This window comes from Passer domesticus, chromosome 4 (assembly GCF_036417665.1).
Source record: "Passer domesticus isolate bPasDom1 chromosome 4, bPasDom1.hap1, whole genome shotgun sequence".
Taxonomy (NCBI): Eukaryota; Metazoa; Chordata; class Aves; order Passeriformes; family Passeridae; genus Passer; species Passer domesticus.
The window spans coordinates 57,589,550-57,606,234 of record NC_087477.1 but is presented as its reverse complement, the minus strand read 5'-3'; the positions used below and the strand labels follow the sequence as shown (position 1 = coordinate 57,606,234).

Genomic DNA, 16,685 nt, shown 5'->3' with positions numbered 1-16,685 from the left:
GACAGACATGGCACCAAGGAAAGTACATTTGCTTGGCCATATCTTTGACCCATGACAGCACAACGCAGGCAGAAAGCAGATGTTGAGGACACAGCATGCTCCCAACACAGAGGGCCATGTGGGATGCACAAGATTCTGCCAATCTAATGGCAGGGTCCATGCTGCAGCAGGGGGCCATGGGTTGCAGTAGATACCACTGGCCATCCACAGCAGAACCTTCTCAGCATAGATTAATTGATTTACTAATATTATTAGTATCAACATTTCCATCACAGCCTGGGTCAGAGCAAAGTAGCAGCACTTTCAATTCTGCATCCCCTCAACATATCCCAGGCACAGCAGCACCAATAGCAAAAATAAAGAAACACCACTATATACACACTGCATTTGAAAATGAATCTTATTCATCCTTTCTCCAGCAGCGCCATCTTACCACTGTAGAAACAAACCAGGTAGTAATGACTGAAGGAGAGATGTGCCAATTGTTTAAATCAGAACCAGAGGTGATGCTCCTTTGGGAGCTGACAAGGGCAAGCCACAACAAACTCCTGGGATTTCTGCTCCCACAGCAAAACCTGCCTGGCAAAGGGCTGAGTTGCAACATGTGCTTTTCATACTTATTTTTGACTGTAACTTAGTGTCTTGGCAGGAGATGTTCATACATATCAAGCAAAACAGCCTTGCTCATCCATATCAACCTACACATGCTCATATAATAGCAGCAGCACAGTACATCCTCTGCTTCCAGTGGTCTCCCATGGATCACAGGACAGATTTGGTTAATCACGCCCATCTCCTCTCCATAAAAGCCTGCTCCACAAGTGATTTTTTCTGACCTTTTATACTGTTGAATTATAAAATCCACAAGTGAAGAGATTTCTGTGGGTGTTTCTATGAAGCCATCCCACTACTCTTTTTACACGGGAAGGAAAGTTAAAACCAATGGAATATCACCAACGCTTACTGGATGTTAAAAAAAACATATAACAGTAAAGCTTATCACATATGGTAGAAGAAAAGAAAATACCTGAATTATGCTTTAAAAATTAGTACTGTCTGTTCTTAATAAAACAGAAAAAACCCAGGCCATGAGTCTACCAATCTTATCCATTCCCTAAGTTCTGCAAAGGAGAAAGGAGAATACAACCTTTGGAGCAGACTTCCCTTGCCTTCTATTTAAGAGGTTGCTAAATTATTGAAATTCTACATTAAAAATATATTGTACACTGTCTAGTGAATGATGGGACTGCAGGGCGTAATATAGAGCATAATACATGCACATGAAATGACTTGCTGATCTAAAACACTTGCTTTCTGCCAACATGAGTTCAAGAGAGCCGAGGAGAGAAAAGCAAGTTACAAAGTAACATACTAATCACTGAATTTTGTAGCTGAAATTTATAGCTCTAAAGGCATTTTATTCACTTATTTTACATTATTCAGGTAAATAACATGCTGTAAGTTAGTAGAAGAGCAAATAAAAATTAAGATGGATCCAGCAACTGAAAATATCTTGTCTTAGCCTACTTCATACCACATGTCACAGCAATGTTATGGAGCAAGACAACTCCATTAAAACAGAGGAGTCAATGGTAATTTCTTACTCCTCTCCCAGATATCCTCTATAGTCAGCCCAGTGCCTTGATAAAAGGAGAGAATGGGAGCAGATACAGACAATGGCAAGGTGTCATTGTTACAAATCTGGTTTTCTGCCTGCACTGCTGAGGAGAACAAGACTTTGTCAATAAAATTTGAGGATGCTGCCAGCAGAAACCCAACCAAAATGACAAAGAAAAATTCTGAGTGTATGGCTTGCCCACTGTTACAGTCAGCCTACTTTCTTTCATGTGGGAAGGATATATTGTACACCATGTAAAAGTTATGGATGATTTACAGAATTTTTTCTTTGTGCAAAAGTTGTACATCTGTTGAAATCTCCAGCCGTTTAACTGGGCTGCTGCTGAACTTGCCTTGCTCGGTATTCAAAATCTGTTGTCAATCAATAAATTAAATGAATGGATAAAGCATGTTCTAGGGAGAGCCCAAGGATTCACTAGTGAAATTCAGCCTTTACCAGCTGCAACTTGGCTGAGACCAAGGGGTTCATTCAGCTTGTTAAGATGTTGTAAAAACAATTCACTTTCTTAATCCCAAAACAGAATTCAGATCCAAACCAGGAATTCTTTGGTGGTAGTGGGGGTTTAGTCATGACAGGTAACATGTTATTGACTAACAGATACCTCCACTGAGGTACCAGTTCAACACAGAGGGACCAGCCTGGACCCTTGCTTTTGAAAGGGGAAGCCCCAAGAAGTCACCTGCATGCTGCCACACAGGCTGCTCTTAGTCCAACATCGCCTCAATGTTAATACAAAACCTCTAGGTTTGTGTCCTGTGCTTGTTGGCATCCTTGTGCACCCAGCTACTGCATGGCTCCAGGAGGCAGTTCAGCCATGCTGTCACATGCCAAGATGCAGAATATCTGTTCTAGCTCCTGAACAATAGCTCCCATCATGGAGAAGGTCATGAAATGCAGTTAGCTACTCTGTGGACTGGGAACCTTAAAGGCAGATTCCCCCAAAAGGTCAAGAGTGTTAAAGATATCCAAGAAGACCCTCAGACCTGCTAGTCTGCTTCCCTACAGTGTAACAAGCTGCGTTGTGGCTGATCTCAGAACCAGTATTCAGAGCAGGATTTAAGCTACGACAGGCATAAGAGCTCTGCAAGAGCAGTGCTTATCCTCACGTTGCAGGACAGCCCAGTTCTGGCAGATTTGTCAGAGAAATAGCTCAAGGAAAAATATCCTTGTCATGCTGCCAGTGCCAGTGTTAAACTAGGTTAATTGTCAGAGAGATGCGGAGGTCGGCCAAACTTGCGGCATACGGCTTGTGTGGCTTAATGTCAGGCAAGAAACCAGAGTCTGCTGCTTGTGAGTGATCACCAGCCTGCTGCAACTCCCACCCCCTCATTCCTTCCTCCTAGCCCCCCAGACCTTTGGTGTTTTGCCCGTTTTGGTCCCCATTCCAAAGTGGATTGCCTGTTGTGAGGTGGCCTCCAAGTGGGATAAAAGTTTGACCCCTCTGTGCTCCTGTTACATGGCCAGGCATGTAAGCACCTTTTTTTTGAGCAACTTACAGAAAAATCAAACATAATTGAGACATAAGTCATTCCTAAAAAGAAACCTTTCTGCCAACCATAATTGTTGCATTGCCTTTCCATCTTGGCAGAGTTTTAGTGTTTTTTTGGCTGGCTGAGGTTTTACTTTTGGCAACAAAATGTGTTTGTTGAGATTGATACGGGACAATGTCAGCCTTTTCCAAAGGTGTGAGAAGCCTTGAGAAAACAATCCAGAAGAATAAAAGGTCTAATTCTGATCTCAAGTGGGTGTAGGTAGCTATGACTGGAGTAAAGGTAACTTTTTTTTTGCATGCATAGATGAAAATGAAGCAGGATATTTCTCAGCCTATAACTAAAATTATTTTCCTTATACACAAAATTCCCAGGCAGAACCAACATATTCTTAATGCTCTCATGGGGTTTTTGGTTTCTGGAGCTGTCCTAGACAAATTTATTTCTGAACCTAGAATCACAGCGCTGGGGAAAAAAATGCTAACCAGTAACACTTAATCATTCCACAAAAACTCAGCACCCTCTAACCTATGCAGAGAAGCCAGGAGGGATGTGCTGGTGGGGAAAGGTACCATCTCTGTGAGAGGGTGGCAGAAGGTGGGGCAGAAACCCAGACCCTACTGTGCTGCTAAAGGAGTGCAATTAATCTTTGGCTGAAGAGTGACCAGACCAGACATTTACAGTCAATTGAATGTCAACTTTCTGCTGCACTCCTATGCTAACATAAAACACTCTTGAATGCAACACGGTATATTTTGAAAATTCTGTTTGGTCACTCCAATATTAAGAGTTTAGATTACAACTCTTTTTGTACTTTTAACAATAATACAGCATCTACATGAGATTCCACTTAGGCGCTTTCTGGCCTTACTTGTACTAACATTTCAAGCTTTCCTGTGCAAATCGAAAGGTTGGAAATACAAAGAAGCACAATAGAGGCAGGAACAAGACATGAAAGAGGAGGGGAATAAACAAAGCTGAGGACCAGAAGAGGTATGGGGCAGAGGACAGAAGTAGAAGGGCAAGGGAGAGAGATGGTGGAGAGGGGTGAGACTAACTGCAGAGAGGGACTAGGCTGAGAAAGGTGCACTAGTAGGTCTTCACTGGAGATTTTGGGGGAGAGCTCAGAATTCTGAAGGAAAACCAACTCCATGTTTGGCCCCTTTGTGAAGCTGTAGCATAGGGATGAAGCTAATGGTAGCCCAAGATACACTCATGCCTTTGTCTTTTAATTCACCTCAGTTCTGCTTTCCAAGAGACATCCAATTCTAAAATCTTGGAAAAGACCCTCTGAATTTTATCTCAGTGTGTTTTGTCCTGGCTATTTAATGTAGATATCCTAAACATTTCATTTATATTGTTATTCAAGAATATTTCCATTCAAGCCTTGATTTCCAGCACTTTCAGCTTTAATTAACCTCACAGTTTATCTTTGACACAGATTTCCATAAACACAGCTTTGCAGAGATAAGGAAGCCAACATGTGGCTTTTGCAGTGGATTAACACATGAGCCCAAAAGGTGCTCCAGGCTGATCAATTTGTCATGAGTATTGCATGTCCTGTGCTCCCTAGCCTGTGTGTGGGGAGGATATTTTACAAGGAGAGACTTGAAGCCAGACAAAAGTTTCCCCTCTGAGTTGAACAGAAATTAAATAAGTTGTCTGCAGAGTTCAGTGCTGTAAGGGAGCTAGAAGAATGCATCTCACTGTTTTTACCATAAAAAAGATGAGCTCAATGGCACTAGAAGACAGCTGGCACCTGCATCTCTTCTTTTTAAATTGAATAAACAGAGAAACTAAATTTTACTGGTTATTCCAGCCCAAAGTGCTGATTTCAAATTTAAGAGAGTAATTAGCGTATAAGTTATGTGGGGAAACTGGATCCAGTTAATTTGGTGAGATTTCTTTGACTGTTTAATGCAAAACTCAAAAGGGGTAATAAAAAAATTACTTTTTTTTTCACATGTAGGTTGTACATTTCCACCTAACCAACAAAAGATTTCTAAAAACAATGGCTTGATTCAGAGTAGTGGGGTAGATGTAGCTGATGTATTACCAGCAGGGACTAAGGCCAGGAGCTGTTTAATCCCTTGAGGGAAAGAGTCCCAGCAGGGGTGGCTGCCAAGGACTGCCAGGGCTTGACCTGTGCTGAGCACACGCAATGGCCAGCACCAACCCGGGCACTTGCTCAGTCAGCAGGGCCACGTGCTGAACTGAGAGAAGGTGGAAAAGCACCCCATGCTGTCGCGTGATTGATGTCCTTAGGGAGACAAGGTGAGGTTATTTACTGCCTACTCTTGCAACCTCCTTCTCCTCAATTTTATTTCTAAGTGGCTCTTTGAGCTAAAGGTGCAGAAAATCCTGCTATTGAGAAATACCCCGCTACATAGCTTGTCCTATGATGTGAGAAGGATAGCAATAGTGTGAGCAGTGTCACAGGCCATCACACTCAGGAAAGCCTCCTAAGAGTGACCACAGGCTGCCTCTGGATCCACTACCATGTTTTTAACTGGAGGGAATAACATACTTCAACCCAAAAGAATGGTAGGGCAAGTATTTCCTCTCCAAAGATATGTTAAATAAGAAAGAAAGAGAACAGATGCTTTTCAAAGTCTTTACAGGTATTTAAAGAAGGCATGGACCCTCAGGTAGGGTTGCCTCAACACCTAAGTAGACCCTTACAATGGTGCAAGACACTGGGCGGGTGTGGCTACATCCCCCCATCTCCCAGAGATCCCTCAAGGTAGATCTCACAGGTTTCTCTTGCTCTTCTCTCAGATGTTTCCATGGGCTTCTCCTCAAGAGGGAGAGCCCTGGCTTACCACATGCTGCTCTTCACGATTTGGCAAAGAGCAAGGACAGGAACATCATCTGTGTCAAGAACTGTTCTTAGGGAACAGCAACAGACAATAGCTAGGGAAGTGGTTTTAGTGCAGATGACAACATCAGGGAACATGTATTGGCTTCCTGGGAATACCTATAATTATCAGACTGCTAACAGAAAACTAAAAATAGTGACACCCAACATCTCTTATAAAGTGCCACTACAACACAACCACACACCTCCCTTTCTACCTGTGTGGCATCTAGCTGAAGTGCAAAGGTATGGCACAGCCCTTCCCCAACCTCATTTCTCTCCTTTAAATCTCATAAAATCTCTTTATTTCTTAGCTGGATTCCAGGGCCTGCCTCTCCAGATGGGTTTTGTGCTATGCTGTTATCCCCATTCTCCAAGTAGCCTATTCCACATTTAGGAAGAAAAATGCCCTGGAATTAAACAAACCTCAGCAATGCAATACAAATAACATAACCTTTGAACAGAGTAGAAAGAGAGAGATGGATTGTCTGAGAGAGAGGGCAGTGTTAATCCCAGCACCCTTATTCTTCCTCTTGTGCCAGCACCAGTGATGGTAACTGCATCCCCCACTGTCCTCCAGCTCTTTCCTTGTTGCTAGCAAACCCATCATCCCACTCTTGCTCCTCAACTGGTATTTCTGGTGGCTGACAGCCAAGAAAATAATGAGTCCTGACTGAGGCCAGTGTTTGGACTCGCCAGCAACCAAAGATAGTGTGATAATGATAAAAGTGCTTTCTGCCTACTACAATCTAGTTTTGAGCCATGGTGCAAGCCATCAGACACACTACACACAGCAGGGACTCTTCAGTCGGCTGTGAGGAAAGATTTAAGACGCTTGTTTTGGGGTACAAAAGTTTTGTGGCATTTAACCTGTGCCCCTGGGTGTCAGGCTGTCCTGGACACCAGTGGCTTATCTGTTTCACTCATAAAACTGCATTAAAAATGTCCAAGCAGTGCCCAAGCAACTGAAGAAGCAACCTGTAGGTCATAACATTTGTATAAATAGATTAAACAGGACTGAAAACAGTATTTTCGTTTTTTCTCAAGTGCTATTATTAGAAAGAACCTTGAATCCATCCCACTGATTAGTATATCAATGCCTTGTGCAGCATCCAGCAGCAACCAAAGGCACTACATACACGTGGAGGAGAAGGAGAAATTCCTGAAAGGAGGTCAAACTGCCTGGTGCCTATTTGGATTGTGTCAGCCCCAGTAAATCCCACTCTCTGTTGCTCTGGCCAGAGGCAGAGTGGTGTGGGAGGCCCTGAGCACTGGCTCCTGGCAGCAGGGTGCCAGAGAGCATCCAGGGCTGGGCACTGGAGAGGGGACGTGCACCTCCCATTGCTGACAACTGAAGATGCACGTCCAAGCCCCAGTCCACACCCACTCCATTAGAACAACTGCAGACATTCAGCACAACTAACATCTCTGTGGGTTAGAAGGCTAAATAAATAAGAGATGAATAGCTACTGTACATCATAGCCCTTTATCCTGGGAGAATCACTGAACCTGAATTCCCCAAGAAAAGCAAGTAGGCTGCATCTGTGCCTGTGCTCTGATTAATCTCATTGGTTTGTTTTCCTGGAAACTAGATGTCCCAGATGCCATTGTTTCCATTATAAGTGTTCATCTGCCCTGTTTTGAGCTTGATTGCTCCTGTAGCCTGCTTGGCTTAACTGTTTTTTGTTTGTTTGTTGTTGGTGGGTTTTTTTGGTTTTGTCTGTTTTTTTTTAATTAACATTCTTAAACAAAATGCCAGTAAATTAAAATGAGGACATAGCTGCAACCCTCAACACTAGATTTGGTAAATGTTTAAAAACACCTACAGCATACAGAAATCCTAAGCTGTTGTACGCAGTGTGACTAAATTATTAATAGTTGCCATGCACATCACACAAGGATTTCAAAAGGGGACTTTGTGTTTCTGCAAAACACTGCTATTTTTGTCTGACAGTAGAGACAAAATAATTTGAAAATTAGTCTCTTTGGTACTAATCACAACTGTTACTAAAATATTCCCACTGTAGGCATAATACAGTAATTTTTCATTTTTGAGAGAATTAGACATTTCACTCGTTATCTCAATGAAGATCTTGAAAGTTTACAATTTGTTAAAATACAAACAACACATAATTAATGAAAACATAGTGAAACAAATATCTATTTCTAGTCGTAAAAGCTCTACTAACTAGTACAATAACATTCAAGCACAAATTAAAGTAGTAACATTTACAGAATATACCATAGAATATTTGTTTTATGGGTTAGAAAGACCAGCTATGGGGTCGTTTGAGGTGGGTTTCTTAAAAGCATGAAGATATATTAATGGATTGTTACAGTTAAATTTGCTTTACAGAAAAAATAACATTCTGCTGTGGGCAAAAACAGAAATACGGGAAAATTCTCTTCTGTCTCAAGTGAATTATTTCTGGTGAAAGGCTTCTCAGCGTTTTGCTACAGGCATGCAGCTTTACACACAGAACATTATGCATGTACACAGACAGTGCTCTACTGGGGGTGTCTATCCTGATGCCTTTCCCTATACCCAGATCCCCAGAAGGCTATTTACAAGAAATAACGGAAAAACACGGATTTGGAAATGGAAATAAACCCTAAACCAATGAACACCTAAAACATCGGCACAGAAAAACAAGTTGATCAGGGAAAAAGCAGCTTCACTCAGTAGGTCTCAGCTGCTTCCAAGGCAGAAAGCAATGGGGACGTACTGCTATTATTAGCCCTCTGGATGGGAAGCAGCACGGTGTGAAGCTGTTGGCAAGACGTTGCAGGATTTTCTTCACACGTATGCACAGACACAGACACACAGGCAGACAGACCCCCCGAAACGCTCATGGCGAGCCCCTTCCCGCCACTCGGGTCAGACAGACAGACAGAGAGCACGATGCCAGCGCGACTGTGCGTACTCACAGCTCGGAGTACAAGAAGTGCAGGTTGCCCACATTGTCTATGTAGTTTGCAGGACTTAGCCAAGGTAGGACCAGTAACAGGAGAGCCTTCATTTTCAGTGCAGTGCTGGCACTGCTGCTAGGTTTCCTCCTTCCCACCGTCTCTCTGTGCTGGTGGGACACACAACGAGAAGCTTTCGTGCCAGCCAAGCCCCTTCTAAGCAAGCCTTTCCATTTCAACGCAATGGTAGCACATTATGAATCGAGCTTAAATCCCTTAAACGAAGCTACACTGCAAAAATCATTGACCTGTAAGAGGATTACTCGATCTGACTCTCAGATGGGTAGATGTGAGGGTTTAGGGACAGCACAGCGTGGTTGGCGAGACAGTGACTTATGCTGCAGAGGAGAGCGATGCTCGGGGAAGAGACCTGCCTCCTGCAGGATTCAGAGTGGTTCTTCAGAGGCAGCTGGTATGTTTACATCACTGCCCACAAGCAGATGGGTTACGAGCTAAACTGCATCACAGAAGGGTGTAGCTGTCTGACAAGGAGGGGAAAAAATGCCCCCCGTGGAGTTTTGTAGCAGGCGATATCAGAAGACCACACCTTTTTAAAGTAAAACACTGCAAAAGATCACAGCCAACTGCTGGCTGCTTGCATCTCAGTCTGAATTCCCCAAATCCGGTCAGATGTTTTTGTACAAACATAAATCTTGTAATAATCCAAGGACATGTCTCTTCTCAGGTTTTTTTTTTGAAGGATGCAAGAGCAAACACTTTAAATAAGGATGCTTTCAGTTGACTGCTCCATGGTAACCAGTGTTTAAAAAAATGGTAAAGTTCTCTCATCAATTACAAAGCATAAAACAGCAAGCTCACCTTGTCCCATCAGTGACCTCATCTCTGATCAGGGCAAACTTTTGCTTTCTCTCTGAGAACCAGGACTGGTCTGAACCTGAATAATGCAAGTAATGTGAGGACTGCTGACCACCCTGGTGACCCTAGCAGAGCCTACTTTAATTTATTCACTGAGCGCACAGTAATGTTCTGTGAAGAGATCAGGTGAGCTCTGAACTGTTCTCACTGCAGACACCAAATATTTATGATTATTATTGTATTTTTTTAATTAGCAAAATCAGACATTTTCCCTTCCCTCTATTGATTCGCAAGAGTTAAAGAGAACAGCATCAGCTCAGTCTGTTTAATCTGTCCCTGGGCATGAGAGAGCACAACATTCTTCTCCTTGCCATTAATTGGAGATGGAGTGGCAAGAGAGGAAATGCCTCTGCATTTCCAACAATTAAATTAGGCAGAGGCATAAGATACCTTAGGTGATAATTAATTAATGCTGTGTTTAAAAAAAAAATAAAGGTACTATGCACTATCTGCAAGCACAAGAATGTAGAAGTCCACCTCTAGGGATCACTCAGAATGTTCCCTCCTATTTCTTCCCTCAAGTGGGAATGCTAATGGGGTTGCAGTACCTATCCCCTGTAAAGCTGAAACCCCCAACAGCAGAAGTTTTCCATGGTTTCCTATTCCCCTGTCTCTGCCCTTTGGCCTTAAGGTAAGTCAGCACTCCCAACCATTCTGAGGAAAGAAAAGCCAGGTCATGAGTAGCAAAGATGAAAAATGTCCTGCTGTGTAGCAATGTTTTGTACTTCACTACATTAGAGGCTTTAGGGTAGGAAGACCCTACTGCATCTCTCCAGTCTTCTGCTCCTGGGGGTTGCAGACCTGGGACTGGTGCAGGGAACCTGACACAGGAGAGAGGCAACAGCAAGAGATGGTGGGAATATGTTACTGAGACAGTTCTTTCTGTCTCTGTTTGGGCTCAGGCCAAGCAAGCCAGAAGCACAGCATCCTGAGGATCCTGAGGGGAAGATCCAGGCCAAGCCACTGGCATTCAACAATAAGTGCTAGAATAAAACTTGCCAGGACAAAATCATTGTTTATAGCACTGCAATTCTGTAAGATATATAGTGAAGGGTACCTTTCACTATATATCTTAAGGAAAAGACACTAAAATATGGGAGTGACTTGCACATATCCATGTAGGAAAATCAACACTAAAAATCAGAAGTTGTGCTAGCTGTGTGGCTTCCATGCACAAAACAACATTCCAATTTGCTTATTTATTGGGGGTTGAGGGTAAATTTGGAATGGGTGTCCTGCTAATTTTATGGCCACAGCATCATCATGTCAAAAGAATGAAGACAAACAGGGAGGTCTAAATCACATTAAATTCAGCTATATGTATAGCAAAGGGAAAGGGCATTTGCACTAGAGGTTCAAGATTTTGTACTTGGAATCTGTAGAGAAACATAATTTCAGTGACAGCAGATCACAAAAGACTAACAGTCCGCTTACCTGCATTTCTGTTGAAATTAACATTTGAGGCCTATTAGAGAAGCACTGTCCTAAGACAGAAAATTATGAGTATCTCTGTTATTTTATCCCCTTAGCTGCACACAGTGGAACTCCCACAGCACTGCTGGCCTGAGCTGGGGCCTGCTGCCACTGAGCTGGAAGCCAGAAGCACCATGCACCAGATATTATTAGCCCTCCGGATGGGAAGCAGCACGGTGTGAAGCTGTTGGCAAGACGTTTCCCCTCAGGGGAAAGCCAGATCCAGAAATGTGGGGACAAGGGCACCCCAATCCACAAACACCAAACCTCCAGCATGTCAAAAGCGGTCTGACAACCTTCACAAGGGATTGGTAAATCCATTGCTAAAGTTTGTGGGGTTTTTTGGTTTTAGTACTGCAAAATCATCACATTTTTGGTTGGTTAGGATACCGTAACTCAGTGAATATCTTCAAGTGAATAAATTCTTAGTGGGAATCCAGGTGCTTCAGGAAATGAGGTCTCCAGTGCAAATGAGGACATGTTAAGTGGCAGGCTGCAGAGCCATTTCTGCTTGTGGGCTCGCAGACTGTGAAGTGTGCAGTATGTGGGCACACCTTCACCCTCTGGCTCACCAGCCTGCTCACCAGCCATGCTCTGGTCCTCAGTACTGCCATGTCTCTGCAGTAGGACAGTCTGGAGCCCTATGCCAGCTGCTCAAGGCTTCCTTCACGTTGCATATGCAGAGGTACACACCTAGCAACATGATTTACACCTTGCAAACTTCAGGGGAAGCAATTTCACTGGGTAACAGATACAGGTCACAGAAAAGGGCACATCTTAGACCCCATCTCTCCTCAGACCTGAGGTGCTGTTATGCAGACTGTGCCAAAGTGTGAGGGTGCTGTCAGAAATCACAGCCTTGAAGTACCTCTTTACGTTTCTGCCCTCCTTACAAAAAAGACAGAACATGCAAGACAAAAGCAGCAGCACATGCTTTTACTCTGCAAAACAGAGAATCATTCAGTTCTCTCATTGCAGAGGAGCCAAACTGCTCCCTGGAGAGGTCTCTCCCAGAGGCAGGATGGAGGGTGTCCTGGCTACCAGGAGGGACAAGGCTGGAAAGGGAGTCCAGCCAGATTTCCAGACTCTGTCTCTCTGTGAGCCCCATGGTGCCCTGGGTAAGTGCTCACCTGGAAAAAAGGAGCACTCAGGTTCAAGACCAATACCAAACTGGAATATTTTCTGCTCTACTTCTCATATAGGTCATTTGAGATTCAAAAATGTTTGAAGAAAGGGCAATTATAAAACCCTTTATAATGTGCTATTAAAATATTTATAATAGCTCAGCTTCCCAAAACATGCAGATCTCTTTGGACTACATACACATTGTCATTGTGCAGCTAACCACAAAGTATTCACCCAGAACTGCTAACAATAGCATGAAGTACCTTACATGCATTGATGCATTTGGTTCTAAAAAAAGAGTAAGATATAGCCTATATCTTGGACTATAAATTGACTAAATTCAGCTCAAAATTAATGATACTGTGTTCATTGGGAGTGAAATAAACAACTCTTTCTTTACGTCAATTGTCTATTTTGACCAGTATTAATTGAAGATATTTTTTCCTCTACTCAAAAAAAAGGAGTGAGAAAAGGTCTATCAACAACAACTTACTGGGTTTGGAAATGCTGTTCAAGGTGACCACGTTGCACAACCTCTGAGCAGTGTTCTGTGAAAGGGCAGCTAACCATTAGCTTATCCAGGAGGTTATTCACTAGTATGCTGGACTTCCTGCACGTCTGGAGAATCACAAGCTTGCGGTCCATGGGACAGAAGTCTTTTTCCACAAGGAAGTTTGTAAGGCAGGCTGTGCAGAAGGTGTGACCACAGAGCGTGTCTAATGGCTGAAGCAAAGGTTGCAGGCAAATGTGGCATATCAGATCATCATCTACTTCTTCGGTGTAGCTGTACAAGTGGTTTTCTTCCGGTAAATGCGCTTGGCCGCAGGTGACACACAGTGGCAGGGAGTTGTCCTCCATTTCTTCTTCTTTCTGGCTCATAATCAGAATTGATGCAATTCAAAAGGGGGCAGGTGGGAATACTCAGCCCGTTTTCTGTTTGTGAGAGCTGTAGCAAGGCTTGTGTGCCGTCAGATCTGTGGGGAGGAAAGCCGAATGATTATGTTCTGGGTTGTGTTTTCTTATCTGGATATGAAGCACTGGATATGAAGTACTATAATATCTGGATATAAAGTACTGGACATGAAGTACTATAGTATCTGGATATGAAGTACTGGACATGAAGTATTATAGTATCTGGATATGAAGTACTGTATCAGGTGCTAGGAAAGGATTGTGTCTTTGGGATGGGAGAGTAAAGCAAAGAAGGGGGCAGAAAAACAAGAGATAATTAACTCCAGAGTCATTATTTCATAAATCTAGCTTAATTTACACAGATACTTTCATTGTAAAGATATTAAGATAGGGAGAAATACTACAGGCATTTAATTGTTGAAAACCTTAAATTAGCATATAATTGCAGTTCCAGGCAGATGATTTTGTGGCCACATTACTTCTGCCAGAAAAGTAGCATTGTGTGTGGGCAAACACTGCAAGACTTTGTTCAGAAATACAGGTAAGAGTAAAGGTTGCTGGCCAAGTTGCCTGTTCAGCACAGCAAGGGAGAGCAGCAGCTTCACCTAATGCACACAGGCAGACAAACACTGTATTGTAGCCAGAGGGAGGATAATTTGGGTCATGAGAATTTAGAGCTTGGCCCTGTAGACCATTCTCATACTACAGCAGCAATGGACCTGTACCCCTGCATTCAAAGATTGCCTGCCTGCCATCAAACAGTTATAACCATCTGCAGAAGCATAATCACTTCAAAATTTAATTTGCTCTGCAAAGAACCAAACACCTTACATACTGAAGTCCACAGCACAATGCTAAGTAGTGTATTACTCAAAAGAAGGTCTATTCCCTTTATAATTTGTCATACAGAAACCTAAGTATGTCCCTAGCTAAAAACCCAATTAGCTGTGGCCACAACACCTGCCTGTTGGTATTGTAAAGACGTAAACTCTGTGGGTGGCAGTAAAACTGAAGAGTAATTTGTAGTTTTTACTTGATGAACCCCAATTGCTTGTTGGAGCACTTATGTCTCATTACTTCTATGCTTATTTTGATATACCACTCTGAAAATAAACATGAAGATATAAAATATGCAATGACCTAATTACTGCTCTTGCTTGAAAATGTAAATCTTATTTGCTGCTCTGCCTTAACACTGTACCCTTGCTTTCAGCTTGACTTAATTTGCTGAGACAATGTGTCAGCCTCAGACACCCATGTCTGAGGGCAAATGAGGGAAAGAATAATAAGAAAAATCTGACTATGACAGAGCATATTTTCATATAAATAAACCCTTATTTTTATGCAAAGCTCATGGGTTCTCAACCTGAGAAATTAAACTTTAACATGGCAGGTTTTTCTGGCTGAAGGTAAAATAATAGCCTGACTAACACTAACCAGATGTTTAAATGTCAAACATTCTCTTCAATGTTTTGCTAGATCTTATTCTTATGAAGCAATTATGTTAAGTGCCTGTTTTTGCTTGCAAGAGAGAGTTCTGCATAAGCTCTGTCTTCTGATTAGCAGAAGCTTCACTGGAATTAAAATCATTGCCTGTTAGAACCCTTGCAAATATTTAAAATACACCAAACTGGGTCAAATATTTCCTTTTGTAAAAATATTCACCAGAGCTTTATGAAAAGCTGTTTGTGAAGTAATAAACATCTCTCCATAGTGCAGGTAGTAGCTCCACCTGTTATCTTAATGTAGGAATTATTATTTAATTCTACTAAGGTGACACACAGTAAAATAAAATGAGATAAAAAATTATCAGGGGCTGTGGTGGAGACTATCTGGGCACTGTAAGAGGCTCCTGTAGGAAGCTCTTGGATAACTTCTAGATGAAGTGGGGTGGCTGTGAGCAGGTGTCCATGCTCTCCACATCCCTCGCTATTGGAGGGAGCCTTCTCAAGTCAACAGGACTGCTTGCAAGAGTGGCAACACATGGCTTGGGAGCTTGCATGATTCTTAAAATAGATGTAAAATTAATTAGAAACCAATAAAGCACGACAAAAGTAGCACAGTGCTATAAGCTTTGTTATCTTTTACATTTTCAGAATGCCTTGCACCTGGAGCAACCAGGGGTGTGGGCAACATGCTGCTGTTTCTCCACTCCCCTGCCATGTCCTCTGCACCACCACACACAAGTTCATCTATGTGGGTGCCTGCCAATGCACCACACACCAGAATACAGCCAACTCCAGCATTTTGTTGCCTCATGGATGTTCTCAAGGACAGAATTCTTGCTGCTTGCTGGCAGGAGACCCAACACACAGCTCCTATGAGCCAACCTGAAAGCTAAAGCCAAAGCCCTGTTCTGAGGAAAGAGCAGCCCCCAGAAACAGGTACATTGGCATCTGAGCCACCCCTTCCCAAACTCATGACCTAACCCTGAAAGTACTTCTCCCCACTTCCACGTGTACAACACAGCAAGGCCCCTGACACAAATTAGCTACAGCTGGAAAGAGTACTGGAAAGAGCTCCAAAGCTACTGTAATTATTTTCACAATCACAACAGAGAGAGGCACCACTGCCCTAAGGCCATGTTCTGCTGCAGCAAAAATGATGAGAGAAACCCCAGAGGAGTCAAAGTCTGACTGTCCTCGCCATGTTACAGATACTCTTCCTCAATCTGACATACTAATAATGCAATGCTAGTGGAAAAGGGCAGGTGCGAGGAGTTGTACCTGAATTTTACAATGTTTATGTAAATTACAAATACTTGCTACAGCACAGGGAAACAAAACTATCCGCATTTATTAGTAACAGACACTGAGTTTTTAGAACATGAAATTCAAGTCCTATGAGGTCTATTATTTAGAAAACCTTGACTACATACTATAATAAATTCTGGAAAAAAAAATCTCAGCCCCTTATGGCTAACCTGGTCCACATTTGTCCATGAACCTTCATAAACTGCTGGACATATCAAGCAATGGAATGATTGCCATCTTTGGGAAGTGATTATCCCACTAAAAGAGTTAGCATGGAGGGTGTGTGATGAAACTGCTACACAGATTCAGAGGCAGATGCAATGTTTGCATCTGTCATTTGTATTTATAACATTTGTATTTATAACATTTACGTGCTGTCATATAATAGCTACATAATTAGTATCATGTCCTTTTAGGAAGCTTAAAGTCTTAGTTCCTCTTGAACATTGTAGAAGAGAGGGGAGAAGGGATTTAAATTTGACCTGTTGATTACTAGTGTATATTTCTATTTCATCCAGTACCTATGAATAATAAACAAAAATACACTTTGAACAAGAAAACCTGCATAGGTAGATGGTAAACCACAGTGAAAC

General features: G+C 42.5%; 1 protein-coding gene across 10 annotated transcripts in view; it reads right to left on the bottom strand.

Annotated features, from left to right (window-relative positions):
• Positions 1-16,685, bottom strand: part of LNX1 (ligand of numb-protein X 1) — a 120,773-nt gene that overhangs the window by 52,933 nt on the left and 51,155 nt on the right. For 7 of the 10 annotated variants that reach the window (XM_064418153.1, XM_064418149.1, XM_064418147.1 and 4 more), the window contains one exon: positions 12,921-13,401. In XM_064418153.1, coding sequence (XP_064274223.1) covers positions 12,921-13,306 — 386 coding nt within the window. In that variant the 5' untranslated portion in view covers positions 13,307-13,401. Of the gene's footprint in view, positions 1-8,914; positions 9,537-12,920; positions 13,402-16,685 lie in introns of those variants that run through there. The other 3 variants (XM_064418155.1, XM_064418157.1, XM_064418156.1) reach the window with 3 other exon arrangements.